This window comes from Mus musculus, chromosome 17 (assembly GCF_000001635.26).
Source record: "Mus musculus strain C57BL/6J chromosome 17, GRCm38.p6 C57BL/6J".
NCBI classification, from domain to species: Eukaryota; Metazoa; Chordata; class Mammalia; order Rodentia; family Muridae; genus Mus; species Mus musculus.
The window spans coordinates 14,927,569-14,942,751 of NC_000083.6; the positions used below are offsets into that span (position 1 = coordinate 14,927,569).

The 15,183-nt window shown below is 44.2% G+C and overlaps 1 protein-coding gene across 18 annotated transcripts in view; it reads right to left on the minus strand.

The window, feature by feature from the left end:
* Positions 1-15,183, minus strand: part of Wdr27 (WD repeat domain 27) — a 158,431-nt gene that overhangs the window by 142,740 nt on the left and 508 nt on the right. For 17 of the 18 annotated variants that reach the window (XR_001782112.2, XR_003952182.1, XM_006524929.4 and 14 more), the window contains exons 2-4: positions 6,900-7,092; positions 4,948-5,089; positions 709-833 (exon numbers count right to left, since the gene is read on the minus strand). Coding sequence is in view for 16 of the 18 variants with exons in the window: in XM_006524929.4 (XP_006524992.1) it covers positions 709-833; positions 4,948-5,089; positions 6,900-7,085 (453 nt within the window). In the remaining 2 variants the exon portion in view is untranslated. Of the gene's footprint in view, positions 1-708; positions 834-4,947; positions 5,090-6,899; positions 7,093-7,213; positions 7,227-15,183 lie in introns of those variants that run through there. The other variant, XM_017317639.1, reaches the window with a different exon arrangement.

Sequence of the window (15,183 nt, forward strand, 5' to 3'; positions counted from 1 at the left end):
AGATGTGTTGTATCCCTATATCCTAGGGCGTAGGATAACCACCAGATGATACTTAGCTAGCATCTTTCCTCACCTAAAAGTTTTAAAGTAGATAACAAGGTAAGCCATAGAAGGCAGAACGGTTCATTAGCTGTATTAACCTGAAAAAGCGGCGTAAGACAGCTATTTTACGCATTGGACACTCCTATGAACTGAGGAAGCAGAAACCCCTCCGCTCTCCCCAGGGAGTTTGTGTAGCACAGGCACTAATTACCGTGGCTCAAGCACAGGTGCTCAGCAAACTCTGGGTTAGAAATCCCCAACCTTGGAGATATTTACATAAACTGTCAATTTAGCAGCCAGTGAGAATTCTGAGTCACAGTGGAGAAGACTTTTGACAAATAGGCAGTTGAGGCCCTGTGTTATGCAGATTCACAGGAAACTCCTACCTCTGGAGACTGCTCTAAAAGAACTATTTTCCCAAATGTGTCTGCTGGAAGGTATCCCTAACACAAATTTGTGTAAACACCAATTCTGGTGGCTTATCAATTACAAGACCAAGATGTTTTCCTTGGTTTCTCCCCAACATACAAAATACATCGACCCAAACTGCCGTTTTAAAGAGGGAAGCAGGAATGAAATACTCACCAACAGGAACCCAGCCTCAAAGTACCCACCACACAGGAATGTATGCTCAGTTCCCCCATGGGGAGGGGGGGACAGTCTTACCTCCACATCCATCACAGATATTTTGTTTCCAGCACACACTGCAATAGCACGATCATCCAGACTAAATCGCAAACACAACACTGTTTGTAAAAGGGAGCCCAGGATAGTCCCTCGAGGAGTCAGCCCTAGAGCAAATTCCAGACATTAGTGTCAGTTCATCATCAGATGTCAGAAGAATGGGTCCTGCGTGCAGTCCTGTGAAGTTCTCTGCTACAGCGCCACAGGCAGAGGAGCACTGATCTCCTATGTGATGATGGAACAGTCTTTTTCCTGAGGTTTTTCAGTACAGGATCAATGCCATATGGAAACTGGCCTCTGGAGGGCCATGGGCTCCCAGAAAGCTGCACAGACAGAGCTCTTCACCCAGTCCTTCTCTCTGTGTCCACTGTCATCCAGGCACTGGCAGTGGCACACTATGACCAAGGTGGGCAAACAGGAGACAGTGTGCTATGAGAACACTGGCCTCTAAGGCTCTTATACCATGACATCACCTCTGAGCAGCTGAGCAACAATGCAAAATGTGCCTAGAAGATTCACGTGTAGTCACACCAGCAAGGCCAAAGTGAGATGAGAGAAGATGGGGCCTGCCATCTTCCCAAAGCTTCAGAAGCCACGGCTAATTAGCACAGAGGTCCCTGCTCCTCCAGACTGAGGGCGGAGTCTGCACGGAAGACTCTTTCTCTACCTAAGTAAGTAGCTGGTCTTTGAGCAAACAATAGACAGCGATGCCTAACTTTGAGAGTACCCTCAGGGTTGAGAATTAAATGCAGGCACAAAAAGATCAGGGCAAAGACGGATGTTAAGACATTAATGTGAGAATCCAGAGGAAGGATTTCTAGCTTGTGCCTTTAGCACTTCCAGATGTGTGAGAGATGCCCAAATGTGAGTCAGGGTTTAAAGTTAAAACAGTGGTGGTGCACACGCCTTTAATCCCAGCACTTGGGAGGCAGAGGCAGGTGGATTTCTGAGTTCAAGGCCAGCCTGGTCTACAGAGTGAGTTCCAGGACAGCCAGGTTACACAAAGAAACCCTGTCTCAAAAAAACAAAAATATATAAGTAAATAAATAAATAAATTTAAAATAAATAAATAAATTTAAAACAGATGGAACTCACTGATGGACTGGACATGGAGTGAGTAAGCTGAGGTCGTAGCCTGAGCAACTGAAGGACTGAGCTCTGGAGAGGCCAGACAGAAAGACAGTAAGATGGGGATCTGTGGGCCAGAAGTGGAAGTACCTGCCATCTACAATGCTCTTAGACATGACAAGACATTTCCAGCAGCAAGTGTCTAGAGGCTAAATTAGAAGAAGGTCCGACAGAAAGGAAGGGCTAAGCACACTGATGGTTGAGTAAAATCATAACCCAAACAAGCAAACCCAGAAGTGCTATGAACAGAGCTGCCTGCAACATGCTCAGAAACCAAATACAATTAGGCTCCAACTCTATAAGCAGGTCTAGCTTAGCCTCCGTCACTGTCCATGGAATCCTTTTTATACGCCCTCCTAACATCATGTGTCCTCCATGGGTCTTGCCTCAGCACGTGAGTCTGTCTGGGTGAACACCACTCTGCCAATCAGCCTGAGTCCACAGAAGCAGCAAGAAACTGCACTACACCACCAGAAAGAAGATTTTTGGTGCATTTCTCTGTATGGAGTCCTAACAAATGCAGCTCGACTATGAACATAAGGCGGACCAACACATAAATCACTATGGAAGAATCCTCCATCACGTGTCCTTTCACATGCTTGTTTTAACAGAACATCCTTTCACCTGTGTCTGATTCAGTCAAATATTCCTTCATGAGTCAGCCTTAGCCTTTCACCTGTGTCCACTTCAGGCAAACACTCCTTCACCTGTTTGCCACAGCAAAACACCATCCAACACACTGACTCTCCAAAGAACCCTTAAGTTTCCACTTGACAACACAGAGAACCATCTCCCTACAGCTTCAGGAGTACAGCCCTTTCTAACACAGGACTGTTTATATACAGCCTTGGGAGTATAACTCCTTCTAATAGTGAGGGTCACTATCTATAACTTTAGGTGTGTATGTATTAGTTACTTCTCTATTTCTTTGATAAAACATCATGATCAAGGCAATTTAAAGAAGAGTTTAGAGAACATACCAGCAGTCAAGCAGGAAAAATGCTGGAAGCAACTGAGAGCTCATGTTGCAATCCACAAGCAGGAAGCAGACAGAGTATATTCAAACAGTTCTTTTAAAACCTCAAAACCCATCTCTAGTAACACACCTCCCTTAATAAGACCACATCTCCTAATCCTTCCCAAACAGTTCCACCACATACGACCAACTATTCAGACATATGAGCCTATAGGGTCCCTTCTTATTTTAAACCACCATAGTATAGGTCCTTCTAACTCAGAAGTGTCTACCTACACTCTAGGGGGCACAGCCCCTTGTAACAGAGGGCTGTCTATCCACAGCCTCAGAGATGCCGCTCTTTTTAATGTATACAATGGCAGTAGCCTGTCTTTTTATAGCTGGTGTACCTGTCAAAGCAAATATAGAGCTTCTAGCTGTTCCTCAGCTTCAGATCTGTGTGGTTCCCTGATGCTGACACAGCTTAACCACCATCTGCCTGTCCACTTCCTCACCCGTGTGCTCCTGCTGTTAATGTTCTAACCCAGTTCTGCCTTTTCACCTTGCGGCTAAGCTCGACTCTATATCATCCCCACTACCCCTAACTCTCAGAGGCCTCGGCAACAGCTTCTCCATGCAGCTAGTTCGGGTTCCTTATCTTCTCAACCCATGCTCTGCTTACATTCTATTGGCCCATTTCTAAAACCTCTTGAACTCGGAACAGCCTCTTGACCTTGTGTTCATTCTGTAACTCAGATGGATGGATGGATGGGCGGACGGACGGATGGATGGATAGATTGACTTACTGTGTGCTATGTACTACGAAAGTTAATGTTAGTAGTAAGATTGAAATAAAAACTGTATTCACCTCAGTCATATTACATGGTAGAATAAATTGTCTGTGAAGTTGCTGTGACTGAAACTGCCACACCTTGAGAATTATATTCAAAAACATTGTTAAATTGTAAAAAGACACAAATCTGTCTGACTACGTTTCTGGCATACGCAATTCGCTCACAGCAGTGAGGCACGAACTGTTAGAATGCTGTGGTCACGGGGCATCATTCAGCATAACCCTATAAATGTACATCTGAGATGTGGCCACACCTGCGCCATCAGCCGCAACTAGGAAAGCTCTCAGAACACGTCCTTGCTCAGTTTCCACCAGGCAGACCCTTCACACCCAGCCTCTCTCTCTGCAGACAGACCCTTTCACCTATATCCCAGGCCCCAGCTGAGCCTCTTGTCTTCAGCTCCAGTTACATTTCTGCAGAAGAGAACAGCTTTTCCCTTATCTACACTCCCAGATCTTACTATTCACCCATGTGATCTATGCAGTGTGAGTGGGAAACTTCCCTGCAGATCGCAAGCTCTGCTCCTTCCTCACAGTTTGCATCATGAAACACAAACCTCGAGGGTACCTCCACATGAGCTAAGATACTTCAAACTGTCCACAGATCCTCAGGGGTCTACAATATTGATATTTAAAATAGGAAAATACAGAAGAATAAAGCCAACACAAGTCTGCATCAGCAGTGGGCTAATGACAAGGTCCACTAGACCTGCAGCACTGAAGGGACAAGTTCCACTCCCTAACTGCCACAGTGTTTTTATACGTGACTCACTTCCTTGGTGGGGCTAGGACTAAACCCAGTCTTCTCCATGGTAGGTATCTTAATTAGGGTTTCTACTACCATGATCAAATTTGATGGCCAGAAGCAACTTGGAAAGGAAATGTTTATTTCATTTTACACCTTGTAGGTCACCATCCAGGAAGTTAGGGCCTGAACTCAGTACTGCAGACTATATGAAGTCTTACTGACTTGTTCTTCATGGCTTGCTCAGTTTGCTTGCTTATAGACCCCAGGACCAGCTGGCCAGGAAAGAACCACCCACCAGGTCTGGGCCCTTTTAGATTAATCATCCATCAAGAAAACATATCCTTTGCCTAGAGGACAATCTTATGGAGGCTCTTTCTCAATTAAGGTTCCCTTTTCTCAGATGACCCTAGCCTCAGTAAAGCTGAAAATTAACTAAGATGGCAGGCAAGCACTGTACCTGCCACTATACCTACAGCAGGTATGTCCTCAGCATTGCTCCATTTGAACATTGTTAAACTGTGCTCTATATCCGTTTACCTTTAAGTGTCTTCTCTCTGCATTCAGCCACGTTCCACATTATAATATAATCCTCTGATGCAGAGCAGAGGAGAAGTGGATCTATTTGATTTCCAAAAACCACAGCAGTAATCAATTGATGGTGTCCTTGTAGGGTGAGAAGCTTAAAAAAAAATAGGTTATTTATAATAACATCAAAGATATAGAACAATATAATTTCAAACCTAAGGTATTCAAATGTATTTATTAGATGTGTTGACATTTAATTAATTCATTATAATCCTTGAAGACACTGCTGATCATTCTCTCAAGTGATCACATCACTATGGGTTGTTCATACATTGACACAATGAGGCACATTGTCACAACCAGGCACATTGTGACAATGAGGCACACTGATACAATGAGGCGGGATACCCACTCTTTTCTTTCTATTTACTAAACAGATGTGTACTGAGTACTCCATGGATGCAGATGTGCTGGTTATACTGACAGCTGAGGGAGGAGCTGGAAGAGCATGAACACATTTGGGCCATTGCACAGCAGGGGATATGGAAGCTCTGCTGGCTCTAACAAGAAGTAAGCAAAGTTCTAGGGGTGCGTGGCCTGAAGCTGCTGCTGCTCACAGTATTAAGGAAACCAGAGAACAAATATACCAAGAAACTGGAAACCAGTAGTTAAGTCCAAGCAGGACGATCCTAGGATGCATTTGTGTATGCATGTGGAGGAGAGACTGGAAATGAGAATTTGTAGGCTAGAGAAGTAGTAATCCTGATGCGGATGGAGAGAGGAGATGGACAAAATCCCCGTGGTCACAGGAAGAAGGGAAACGTGCAGAGGAAGAGAGCGTAAGAGGCCCAGAGCTCAGGTCCTTTGGTTCTAAGCTTGAAGAAGAGAGCTCATCCTGAACCAAAGAGATCCCAGCACTGCAAACAAAGGGGCGGCCCCTGACATGCACACCTGCCGGTCCTCGTGCAGCAAGACTCCAAGCCCTGGCCAGCACAAAGCATGGAAGAACCGTGTAACGGATGACTGCTGCAGCCACCAGGGCTAAGCTGGAAGGATGATACAGACAAGGCGTGATCAACCATAGCTCTGCCCATCAGCAAAGGCACAGCTTGGCACAGCCACCTAAGATCCTCCTGGATATTATCTTCTAAGTATCTGCATGGCCTGTAACTCAGCCATTTCTATGTGGTGTACCAGAAAACAGGAAGGAAGGAAGGAAGGAAGGAAGGAAGGAAGGAAGGAAGGAAAGAAAGAAAGAAAGAAAGAAAGAAAGAAAGAAAGAAAGAAAGAAAGAAAGAAAGAGGAGAGAAAAGAAATAAAGAAAGCCAATTTCCACCAACAATACAATAGATAAAACAGCCTGCTCAGCATACTGTGGAGCTATCAAAAGGAAGAACAACAAAGCTCGTCTAAATACGTGTGAACAAAAGAAACTGCTACAGAAGTGTGAAATTCCATTCTTATCAAGTTTAAACTTGAGGGAAATGTGTCTCTGGTGCAGAGGTCAAAATGGCATTGCACTTAGCAAGAGAGCCGTCCTGACCTAGCCATGGCTTCCCAGGTGTGCGCACCCACATGGAACACTCTTCTCCCAAACACTTTATTCTTCATTACAAAGCAAAAAAGCTCAAGCTGGCATGTGAAGGGAGGCCTCATTAAGTTACGATGGGTCTTTTCTTGTTCATATTCTTGCAAAGACTTTTTAAAGAAAGTCAATTCCAGACCATTTGTGTTTTAAAAAGAAGAACATAACGTGTTGCTGTTTATCAACATGGTCCTGCCACAGCTCCCGGGTGACTCACGAGAGGGAATGTTTCTAGAATATGTTGCTGTTTATCAACATGGTCCTGCCACAGCTCACAGGTGACTCCATGAGAGGGAATGTTTCTAGAATATGGGAGAGACAGATAGGCTATGCCTCTGCAACCCTGGACCTAGCAAAACCCCCTTGGCTTATAACCTGCCTGGTGAGAAGGGTCCTTGGAGCTCCACACACAGAGACGGCTCCCATCTAAAGGGAAAGCACAGTGCTGTGTGCTGCAAGCCAGTGGAACATGAGCTGCAGACTTCTTCGACTCAACCACGTATCGTTCTGTAACTATAGCTCGAGTGTGGCCATCAGTGGAGGGCATCTCTGGAGGCGTTTCCATTATCAGCCTGAAAAAACAAAGCCTCAGTAAGATGAGGACTTGTACCATGTGCAATACACGGTCTCATGTAGTTCATGAAGGTCCAGTTGCCTCATCACCATGAGCATGAGTGTACATACCACGCTTACCCGTTCACCCCAACTCCCCAAAAGGTAAAGGTAGCAGTGAGCGCAGAATGATCTCTTCTGATCCCCCACGGCCCACACGTCACAGGCCTTCCTCCACCTTCTACATCTCTTTCGGGACTGTGAAGGTGACCAACCCCCTCCCAGTGACCCGGCCCGAAGGAAGACCCCTGCATATGTGGAGCTGGTGAGAGACTGCAGTAGATATGGGGAACCTCGGGGCAAGCGTTCAGGTATCTCAATGGAACTGAATGCACTCAAATATCTCAATACTCTGTAGTGGAGGTTAGGTTAGTGTGGGTTACAACATCAGTGATTCATTCCTAAGTCTCAACAAGCATAAAACACAAAGATGTTTTTGATAGTTTATCTACTTTATTAAATAGTTCGCTGAGTGTTGTGTCCGGCCAGCAGATCACAGGTTTGGGTTCTAGCCTGGAAAGGCATTTTGGAAACCTGGAAGAGAAGAGGGGCTGGGTTGCGCGAGATAAGGAAGGAACCAAGACAAAGGTCTCTGTTCAAGGTTCAATTTTTACTATTCCGGCACTCCGTTATGAAGGAAGGGGGAGGGGCCCGATTCCCGCCAAATAATCTTGGAGTCCAGTAGCAGGGTGACCACGTGTACGGCTCCGAACAGCAAAGCGGCAGGTTCCAGCAGTGGGCGTGGCAGAACAATTGAGACGGCAAGCTCCATCCAGGTGTAAACAGTGGAACCATTAAGGCTGGGGGAGGGGAGGCTACGACTGAGCATAGCCAACTTAGACCCACATGGCAGTAAGCCAGAGGAATGGCTCCACTCATTCCATCCCACTGTGGGCACGGATGTACTTGAAGGCACAGCCAACCAATCTTCAGTCATGTGGTTTCTGGTGATCACGATGTCTATACCTCTCTACAAACGGCTGATCATGCCCCCGTCCATCCTTTAAAATTTATCATCAAAAGGAAAAACACAGACCTTCTTACAGAAAACCAAGAACCATGGGATTTAAAGAAAAACAGAGTAATCGAACTGTTTAAAACTGGACCCTAGATGCTCCGTCGAGTGGCCTTGCTTGGTGAAAACACATGTTCCCGCTCCTGAAGCACCTATCACAAATGATTCTAGTTTATGCTCACACTTACTCTAAAGTGGAACATACTGCAGCCAAGGCCATAGAATCTGATGCTGCTGTCGCTTTATGGATGAGTAATGGGGTCAAACTGCCTCCCAAGTATTTATTTATGCTCAGGGATTAGTGCTGCTCTCAGCTTTGGTCAGAGGACCTTCCTTCTGCGGCATGCAGCAGTAACTAAAAATAAATGAGTGCTGAATGACCATCCATTAATGGGACATCTATATTACCTCCCTCAAAGCTCAGAGAACATTACTGAAGGAGGGGAAGATGGTAAGGAGGCAGAGAAAGGGGTGGAAAGCTGTAGAACACAGTCTTCTGGGAAGGACATGGCCAATCCCCTCTTGAATCCACAGTATCTGTGATTACCTACATTAAAGTGACCCTGTCAATATTCTGGCATGGGGGAGGGAGCACAGCGGGTCATGAGTCCCCACATCTCCCTCAGGATTTATAGGTAGTTAACTGTTGCTAGCAGGGGGCAAAAGGGAGACATTTTCTTCTCTGGTTACATCACTGGTAAGATGCCCACGTTCCTATAAATAGCCCTTTACCCATGTTTCTGTAAATACTCATTGGGTCACAGAGAAAGAGAGAGAGAGAGAGAGAGAGAGAGAGAGAGAGAGAGAGAGAGAGAGAGAGAGAGAGGGAAAGGGAGGAAAGAAAGGAAGGAAAGAAAGGAAAGAAAGAGAGAAAGAGAGACAGGGGGAAGGAAGGAAAGAAGGAAGGTAGGAAGGAAGGAAGGGAGAGAGAAACAAATGATATAAAAATAGGAGAACTAATTGGGAAGAGGAATGGGATTAGTCAAGGTCAGAGAGGAAAATATGATCAAAATATAATATACATGTGTGGAAATGTCATAATAAAATCATCAGTATGTCTTATTAATGCACACAAATAGAGACATTTTCAAGGTTGATGAGAGCTGGGCATATGTAGTCTGTCAGCTTCCTGACTACAGGTGCAATGTGACCAGCCACCTCACATTGCTGCCATCCCCAGCATTCCCTCCATTTTCATATCACACATCTTCTACCATCCCCACCTCCCTCGATGCCTCTTCTCCCATCCCCATGGTCCATTGCAAATTCCCACGTCTCTACAGACATCCCAAGTTCAACAAAGAAAGAAATCAAAGCTATAATAATTTCAGAGGACATGCAGTGTTTGACATTCTGGGCCTGGGTTACCATTACGTATTTCCCAGTTCCATCCATTACTTAGCAAAATTCACGGTTTCATTTTTCTTTACAGTTGAATAAAATTCTATTGTGCACACACTGTTTTAATTAGTCATTCTTTGCTTAAGGGACATCTAGGCTGAGTCCATTTACTAGCTATTGTGAATAGAACAGCAATGAACATAGATGGTCCAATATCTCTGCAGTAGAATATAGATAGGTAGATAGGTACATACATACATACATACATACATACATACATACATACATACCAGAAGATAAATGAAGAGATATAGATGATAGATATATACATGCATGCATGATAGATAGATATGATATGATATGATATGATATGATATGATATGATATGATATGGATAGATATATACTAGAAGCAGTATAGTTGGATCATGTGTAGTCTTGTTTTAATTTTTTGAGAAACTGCCAGACTGATTTCCATAGCAGCTGCACAAATTTGCACTCCACCAACAGTGATTAAGCACTCCCAATTTCCACATCCACACTAGCATTGCTGCCATTTGTATTCTTGATGAAGACCCGGACTGCAGAGAAGTGGAATCTCAAAGTAGTTTTAATCTGCATTTCTCAAATAGCTAAGTATATTAACACTTTGGGCTTTTGTTTTGTTTTGTTTGTAATTTTTAGTGTTTATTAGACACGTATAAACAGTTAAGTTCTTTTGTGAACTATGCTCACCTCCAGAGCCCATTTTCAGTTGGGTAATTTGTTTTCTTGTTTAATTTTTTTTGGGGGGGGGAGCCTTTGTATATTCCAAGCAACAATCCTCTCAAACAAATAGCTAGCAATGATTTTCGCTGACTGCACTGTCAAAATTATTCAGAAAGTCTTTCTTAGGCCCAAGTGTGAAGCTTATGTTGTACTAGTAATTCCAGAGTTTCAAAGACCTCCGTTTCATAGCTCAGACTACCACGGGCCTGCTGAAGAACAAATGTCTATCAAACTCTAACACAAGATGAGCACAGGCCTGACCTGCCACACAGCAGGCAACTATGAAGACCCAAGATGAATGAACACAGGACAGACTTGACACACCAGGCACTTTGTGCATAGCTGTGAGGAGCCTGCATGGCCACCACGCACTAGGAAATTTCCCTCCTCTTCAGGACACCTGCCTCTTTCCTCCAGCTCAAACACTGGAAGAGTGTTTCTGTTGCTTTGTGAACTAACAGTGTGATCTAAATTAGAATATAAATTCTCCATTCTCCCCGCACTCCAGCCACTGTGGCTTGGAAGTTTCTACCTAGCTGGTGCTTTTGTTTGTTGGTCTGGTGCTGGTGCCTTCCATGGGCAAATGCTTGCTTCAACAGGACAACTCCTGTCTGACTAGAGGAGTAGATCAGTACAATGAGGCAGAAATCTGCAAGGCCTTGCTGGCTATACAGACAGATACTTTGCTCTAAGACATTGAAAGATGGCCCCACGGATCCTAAACTATAATTTCTAACATTAAACAGACTCCTGGGGTTTTATCTCAGTAACAGTATGGATCTGGCTGTGGCTCTGGTAGGGGAAGCTCCTGGCATGCCCAAGTTCAGGACCCTAGCAGGTGAGATGACAACGCAGCCCTGCAACACTGGTGAGCCGTGCTCTCCAGTGGATGACAGGGGCTGGAAGAGTCAAACATGCTTCCTAGGTTGTTGGCCTGAGCAACTAGGGTTATTATTTCTGAGACAGAACAGTATTGGGTATCATAAATTAACTTGTAAATGTGATCATTAGTTGCAAACCTTCCACTGTGGCATTCTCTAGGCTCGGAATCCAACTTTCTTGCAGTTACATGGGAAGAAACAGAACCCACTTTCCTACCCCACAGTGTGTAAATTTGGAGGGTAGCAATTGGAGCACCTCATGTTGCTCTAATCATCCAAGAGCTAACAGAATGAATTAGTCTAAATACACAGAAGAAAGAAGGCAGGCATGGCAGTGACACTCACCAGGACACCATATCTCAGGTAAAACAGCACAAGCACAGGCAAGCCTCCGAGGAAAACGGTGAGCGTGGACAATTCTACAGGAAGACACACACACACACATACATACATACACCCCTTCACATATGCTCATATTCAACCATGCTTACTCACACACCCATACACATATAATTTGATGCAAATCAGGCCATGAAGAAGAAATATGATAACTCAAGGACACTGTACTAGTCAGGATTCTCTAGAGCAACTGAACTGAGAACAAATCCACATAAAAAAAGGGATTTATTAAAGTGGCTTACAGCCTGTAGTCTAGCTAAACAACAATGGCTGCCAACAAATAGAAAGTCCACAAATCCAGTAGCGTTCAGTCAGTGAGGCTGGGTGTCTCAGATGTCTTCAGTATAAGCTGAAATCCTGAAGAAGTAGGTACTTGTGCCCATTTAGGATTCAAGTCGCCAGCCAGGGAGGGAGGGCAAGCAGGAGAAGGGCGAAGAACTTCCTTCTTCCATGTCCTTTATGCAGACTGCATAAAACCTTTAAAAGTTTAAAAGTTTAAAGGTTTACATGTGGGTCTTCCCACTTGTGATGATTAAAGAAAATTCCCAAGTGTATCCAGCCACTTGGGTTTTAGTACAGTCCAGATGTGGTCAGTTGGCAACAAAGAATAAATGTCACAGACACAGAGCAATGTCTTCTTTTAACATAGTACTTTAAATTGATTCCTTGAGAATTCCATATACTTAAACAATATATTTTGATCCTTTCTCCCTCTTCTCCAACTCCTTCTGGGCTCTGCCACAAACAAATCTCCTCCTATCTTCCTGTCCTGTTTTTTTGGTTTTTGTTTTTGTTTTTTTTTTTTAAAATAACCCATGGTGTCCAATTAGAACAAGCAGTGTATGCATGGATCAGGGCTATTCAGTGGGGCATGAACACCTACCAGTGGCCACACCCCCAAAGGAAGATACTTTCTACTCTTTCTCCCCTAGAAGCTATCAGTTGCCAATAGTTCTTCAGGTAGGGGTGAAGTCTCATGCTGGACTTCTTTTTTTTTTTTTTTTTTTTTTTTTTTTTTATAATTTTTTTTTTTTTTTAAGATTTATTTATTTATTATATGTAAGTACACTGTAGCTGTCTTCAGACACTCCAGAAGAGGGCGTCAGATCTCGTTACGGATGGTTGTGAGCCACCATGTGGTTGCTGGGATTTGAACTCCTGACCTTCGGGAGAGCAGTCGGGTGCTCTTACCCACTGAGCCATCTCACCAGCCCTCATGCTGGACTTCTGACAGACTTGATCATGTAGAAGTCTTATACTGACAAAAACTTTAAAAGTAAAAGCAGAAAGCAAACAAACAGCGCGCAGGACTCAGAATTTGACATTATGAAAACATTCACCATCATTAGTCAGCTCCCCTGTAGTCAGGTACAACCATGTGGCTGTGCTCTAGCCTGGGCAGCAGGAGGAAGCATGAGTAACAGATCTCACTTTATAACCCTGGCCCTCGGAAGTCTCACCTACATAACTCTCAACAGTGGTTAAATACAAAGTCTGGGCGGGTGGGAGGGGTGGCTACAAAAGGTGGCACCACAGGATGAAAGAGGTCTGGAGGCCTGCGAGCTGCCTGGGAGGAGAGGAGGGCCTGGTTGCCAACACAGGTTCTATGCAGAACCAAGAGACTGTTTAGCATACCAGGGCTATATAGTACAGCACTGAACTCACCCTCACAATGGGAATTAACTTTTAAATGACAAAAATACACAGAGAATTAACCATTTAATTAGTGAAGGTGCCACAGCAGTAATGCTGGGTCTTCCATCCTGACCCACTGTCTTACTGTGTTTCCTCAGAGATAACATGGAATAGCATATCCCAGACATCCTACACACAGGAACATCAGACAGATAATAAGACTACAGTGTGTGTGAGACAAGGGGAACAACTCAAGAAATGCATTGATGAGTGAAAGATAAAGGCACTCTGGTTCTAAAGCTAAGTCAGTAGAAAAGAGCAATCGTCTCGGATATACTAAGAGCTATCTATACACTACACACAAGTACACATGCGATTGCTCTAACTCAAGGAGCATCTCGGCTAAAACTAGTTCCTTCTATATGTGTATTCTTAAGAAATAAAATTGCTTCCTTCTGATTATACAATATGAAAAATGTTTCTCAGTAGCTACACAGGTAGAATCAGGTCACTTCATTCTTGCGTTTAGAAACCATAATAGGCAATTCAACAGCTGATGGGCTCCCACAGAAAATGGCAGCATCGTAAAAATACCCTTGAACCTTCACTTACATCAAAAGATAAAGTTCTCCACGTTATCTAGGAAAGGAATTGAGCTCCAATTCCAGTACCCTGAAGACCTAGACATTGAGGATAACACTAACAAATAGCTATAGCTAACAGAGTGACATAAAACAGCAAAATGACACTTAGGTTCTTAATAAGGTTTCAGGTTCTTTCCTAAATTATCAAATATGATGAAAGATCCTATCTTTATACTTAGGAGTTGGTTGGTTTTTTGTTGTTGTTGTTGTTGTTTGTTTGTTTGGTTTTTTTTTTTCTTGTAAGCTACGAAGTAACTGGTATCCTGCTTTTGTTGGCCTACTAATTTTGAACTTTTGGGCCATTATACTGCATGTATTACCTAATGCTCTTATTTAAATGTGTCTCCCACAAATATTCCATATTGAACTCTGTCTTCCAAGGTGATGATGGTCTTAAGGCTCAGAGGGACAATGGGAGGTAATCTCGGTCTTGAATGTGGAACCTCCTTGATGCGATTGGTGTTCTTGTAAAATGAGACAAAGAACTTCTTGCCTTTCCACCCATTTATAAACCAGGAAAAGTCTCCAGACATGAAATCTAGTCTTAAGAACTGTGTGCATGCTTTCTCCTCCAGCCAAGCAAGATGCCTAAAGGAAAGACAGCCAAGGGAAGAAGGTGACCCTGAGCATCGCCGGTGTCAAGGACCAGGAGGCCAAAAAAGTGGTCAATCCTTAGTTTGAGAAAAGGCCCACGAATTTCGCCATTTGGGAAGGACATCCAGCCCAAAAGAGATCTTACACGCTTCATCAAATGGCCCCGCTACATCATGCTGCAGCGGCAAAGAGCCATCCTCTACAAGCGGCTCAAAGTCCCTCCTGCCATTAACCAGTTCACCCAGGCCCTGGACAGGCAAACAGCTTGCCCACAAGTACAGGCCAGAGACAACGCAAAAGAAGCAAAGGCTACTGGCCCCTGCTGAGAAGAAAGCTGCTGGCAAAGGCGACGTCCCAACTAAGAGACCACCTGTCCATTGAGCAGGAGTCAATATAGTCACCACCTTGGTGGAGAACAAGAAGGCTCAGCTGGTGGTGATTGCCCATGATGTAGACCCCATTGAGCTGGTGGTTTTCCTGCTTGTCCTGCCCAGGTTGGGGCGCCTGGTCCACAGGAAGAAATGCACCACTGTTGCCTTCACATAGGTTAACCCGGAAGACAAGGGTGCTCTGGCTAAGCTGGTGGAAGCTATTAGGATCAATTGTAATCACAGATATAACGAGATCCGTCGCCACTGAGGAGGCAACGTGCTGGGCCCTAAGTCTGTGGCTCGCGTTGCCAAGCTGGAAAAAGCAAAGGCTAAAGAACTCGCCACTAAACTTGATTAAATGTACACTAAGTTTTCTAATTACTAAATTACTTCCCAAAAAAATG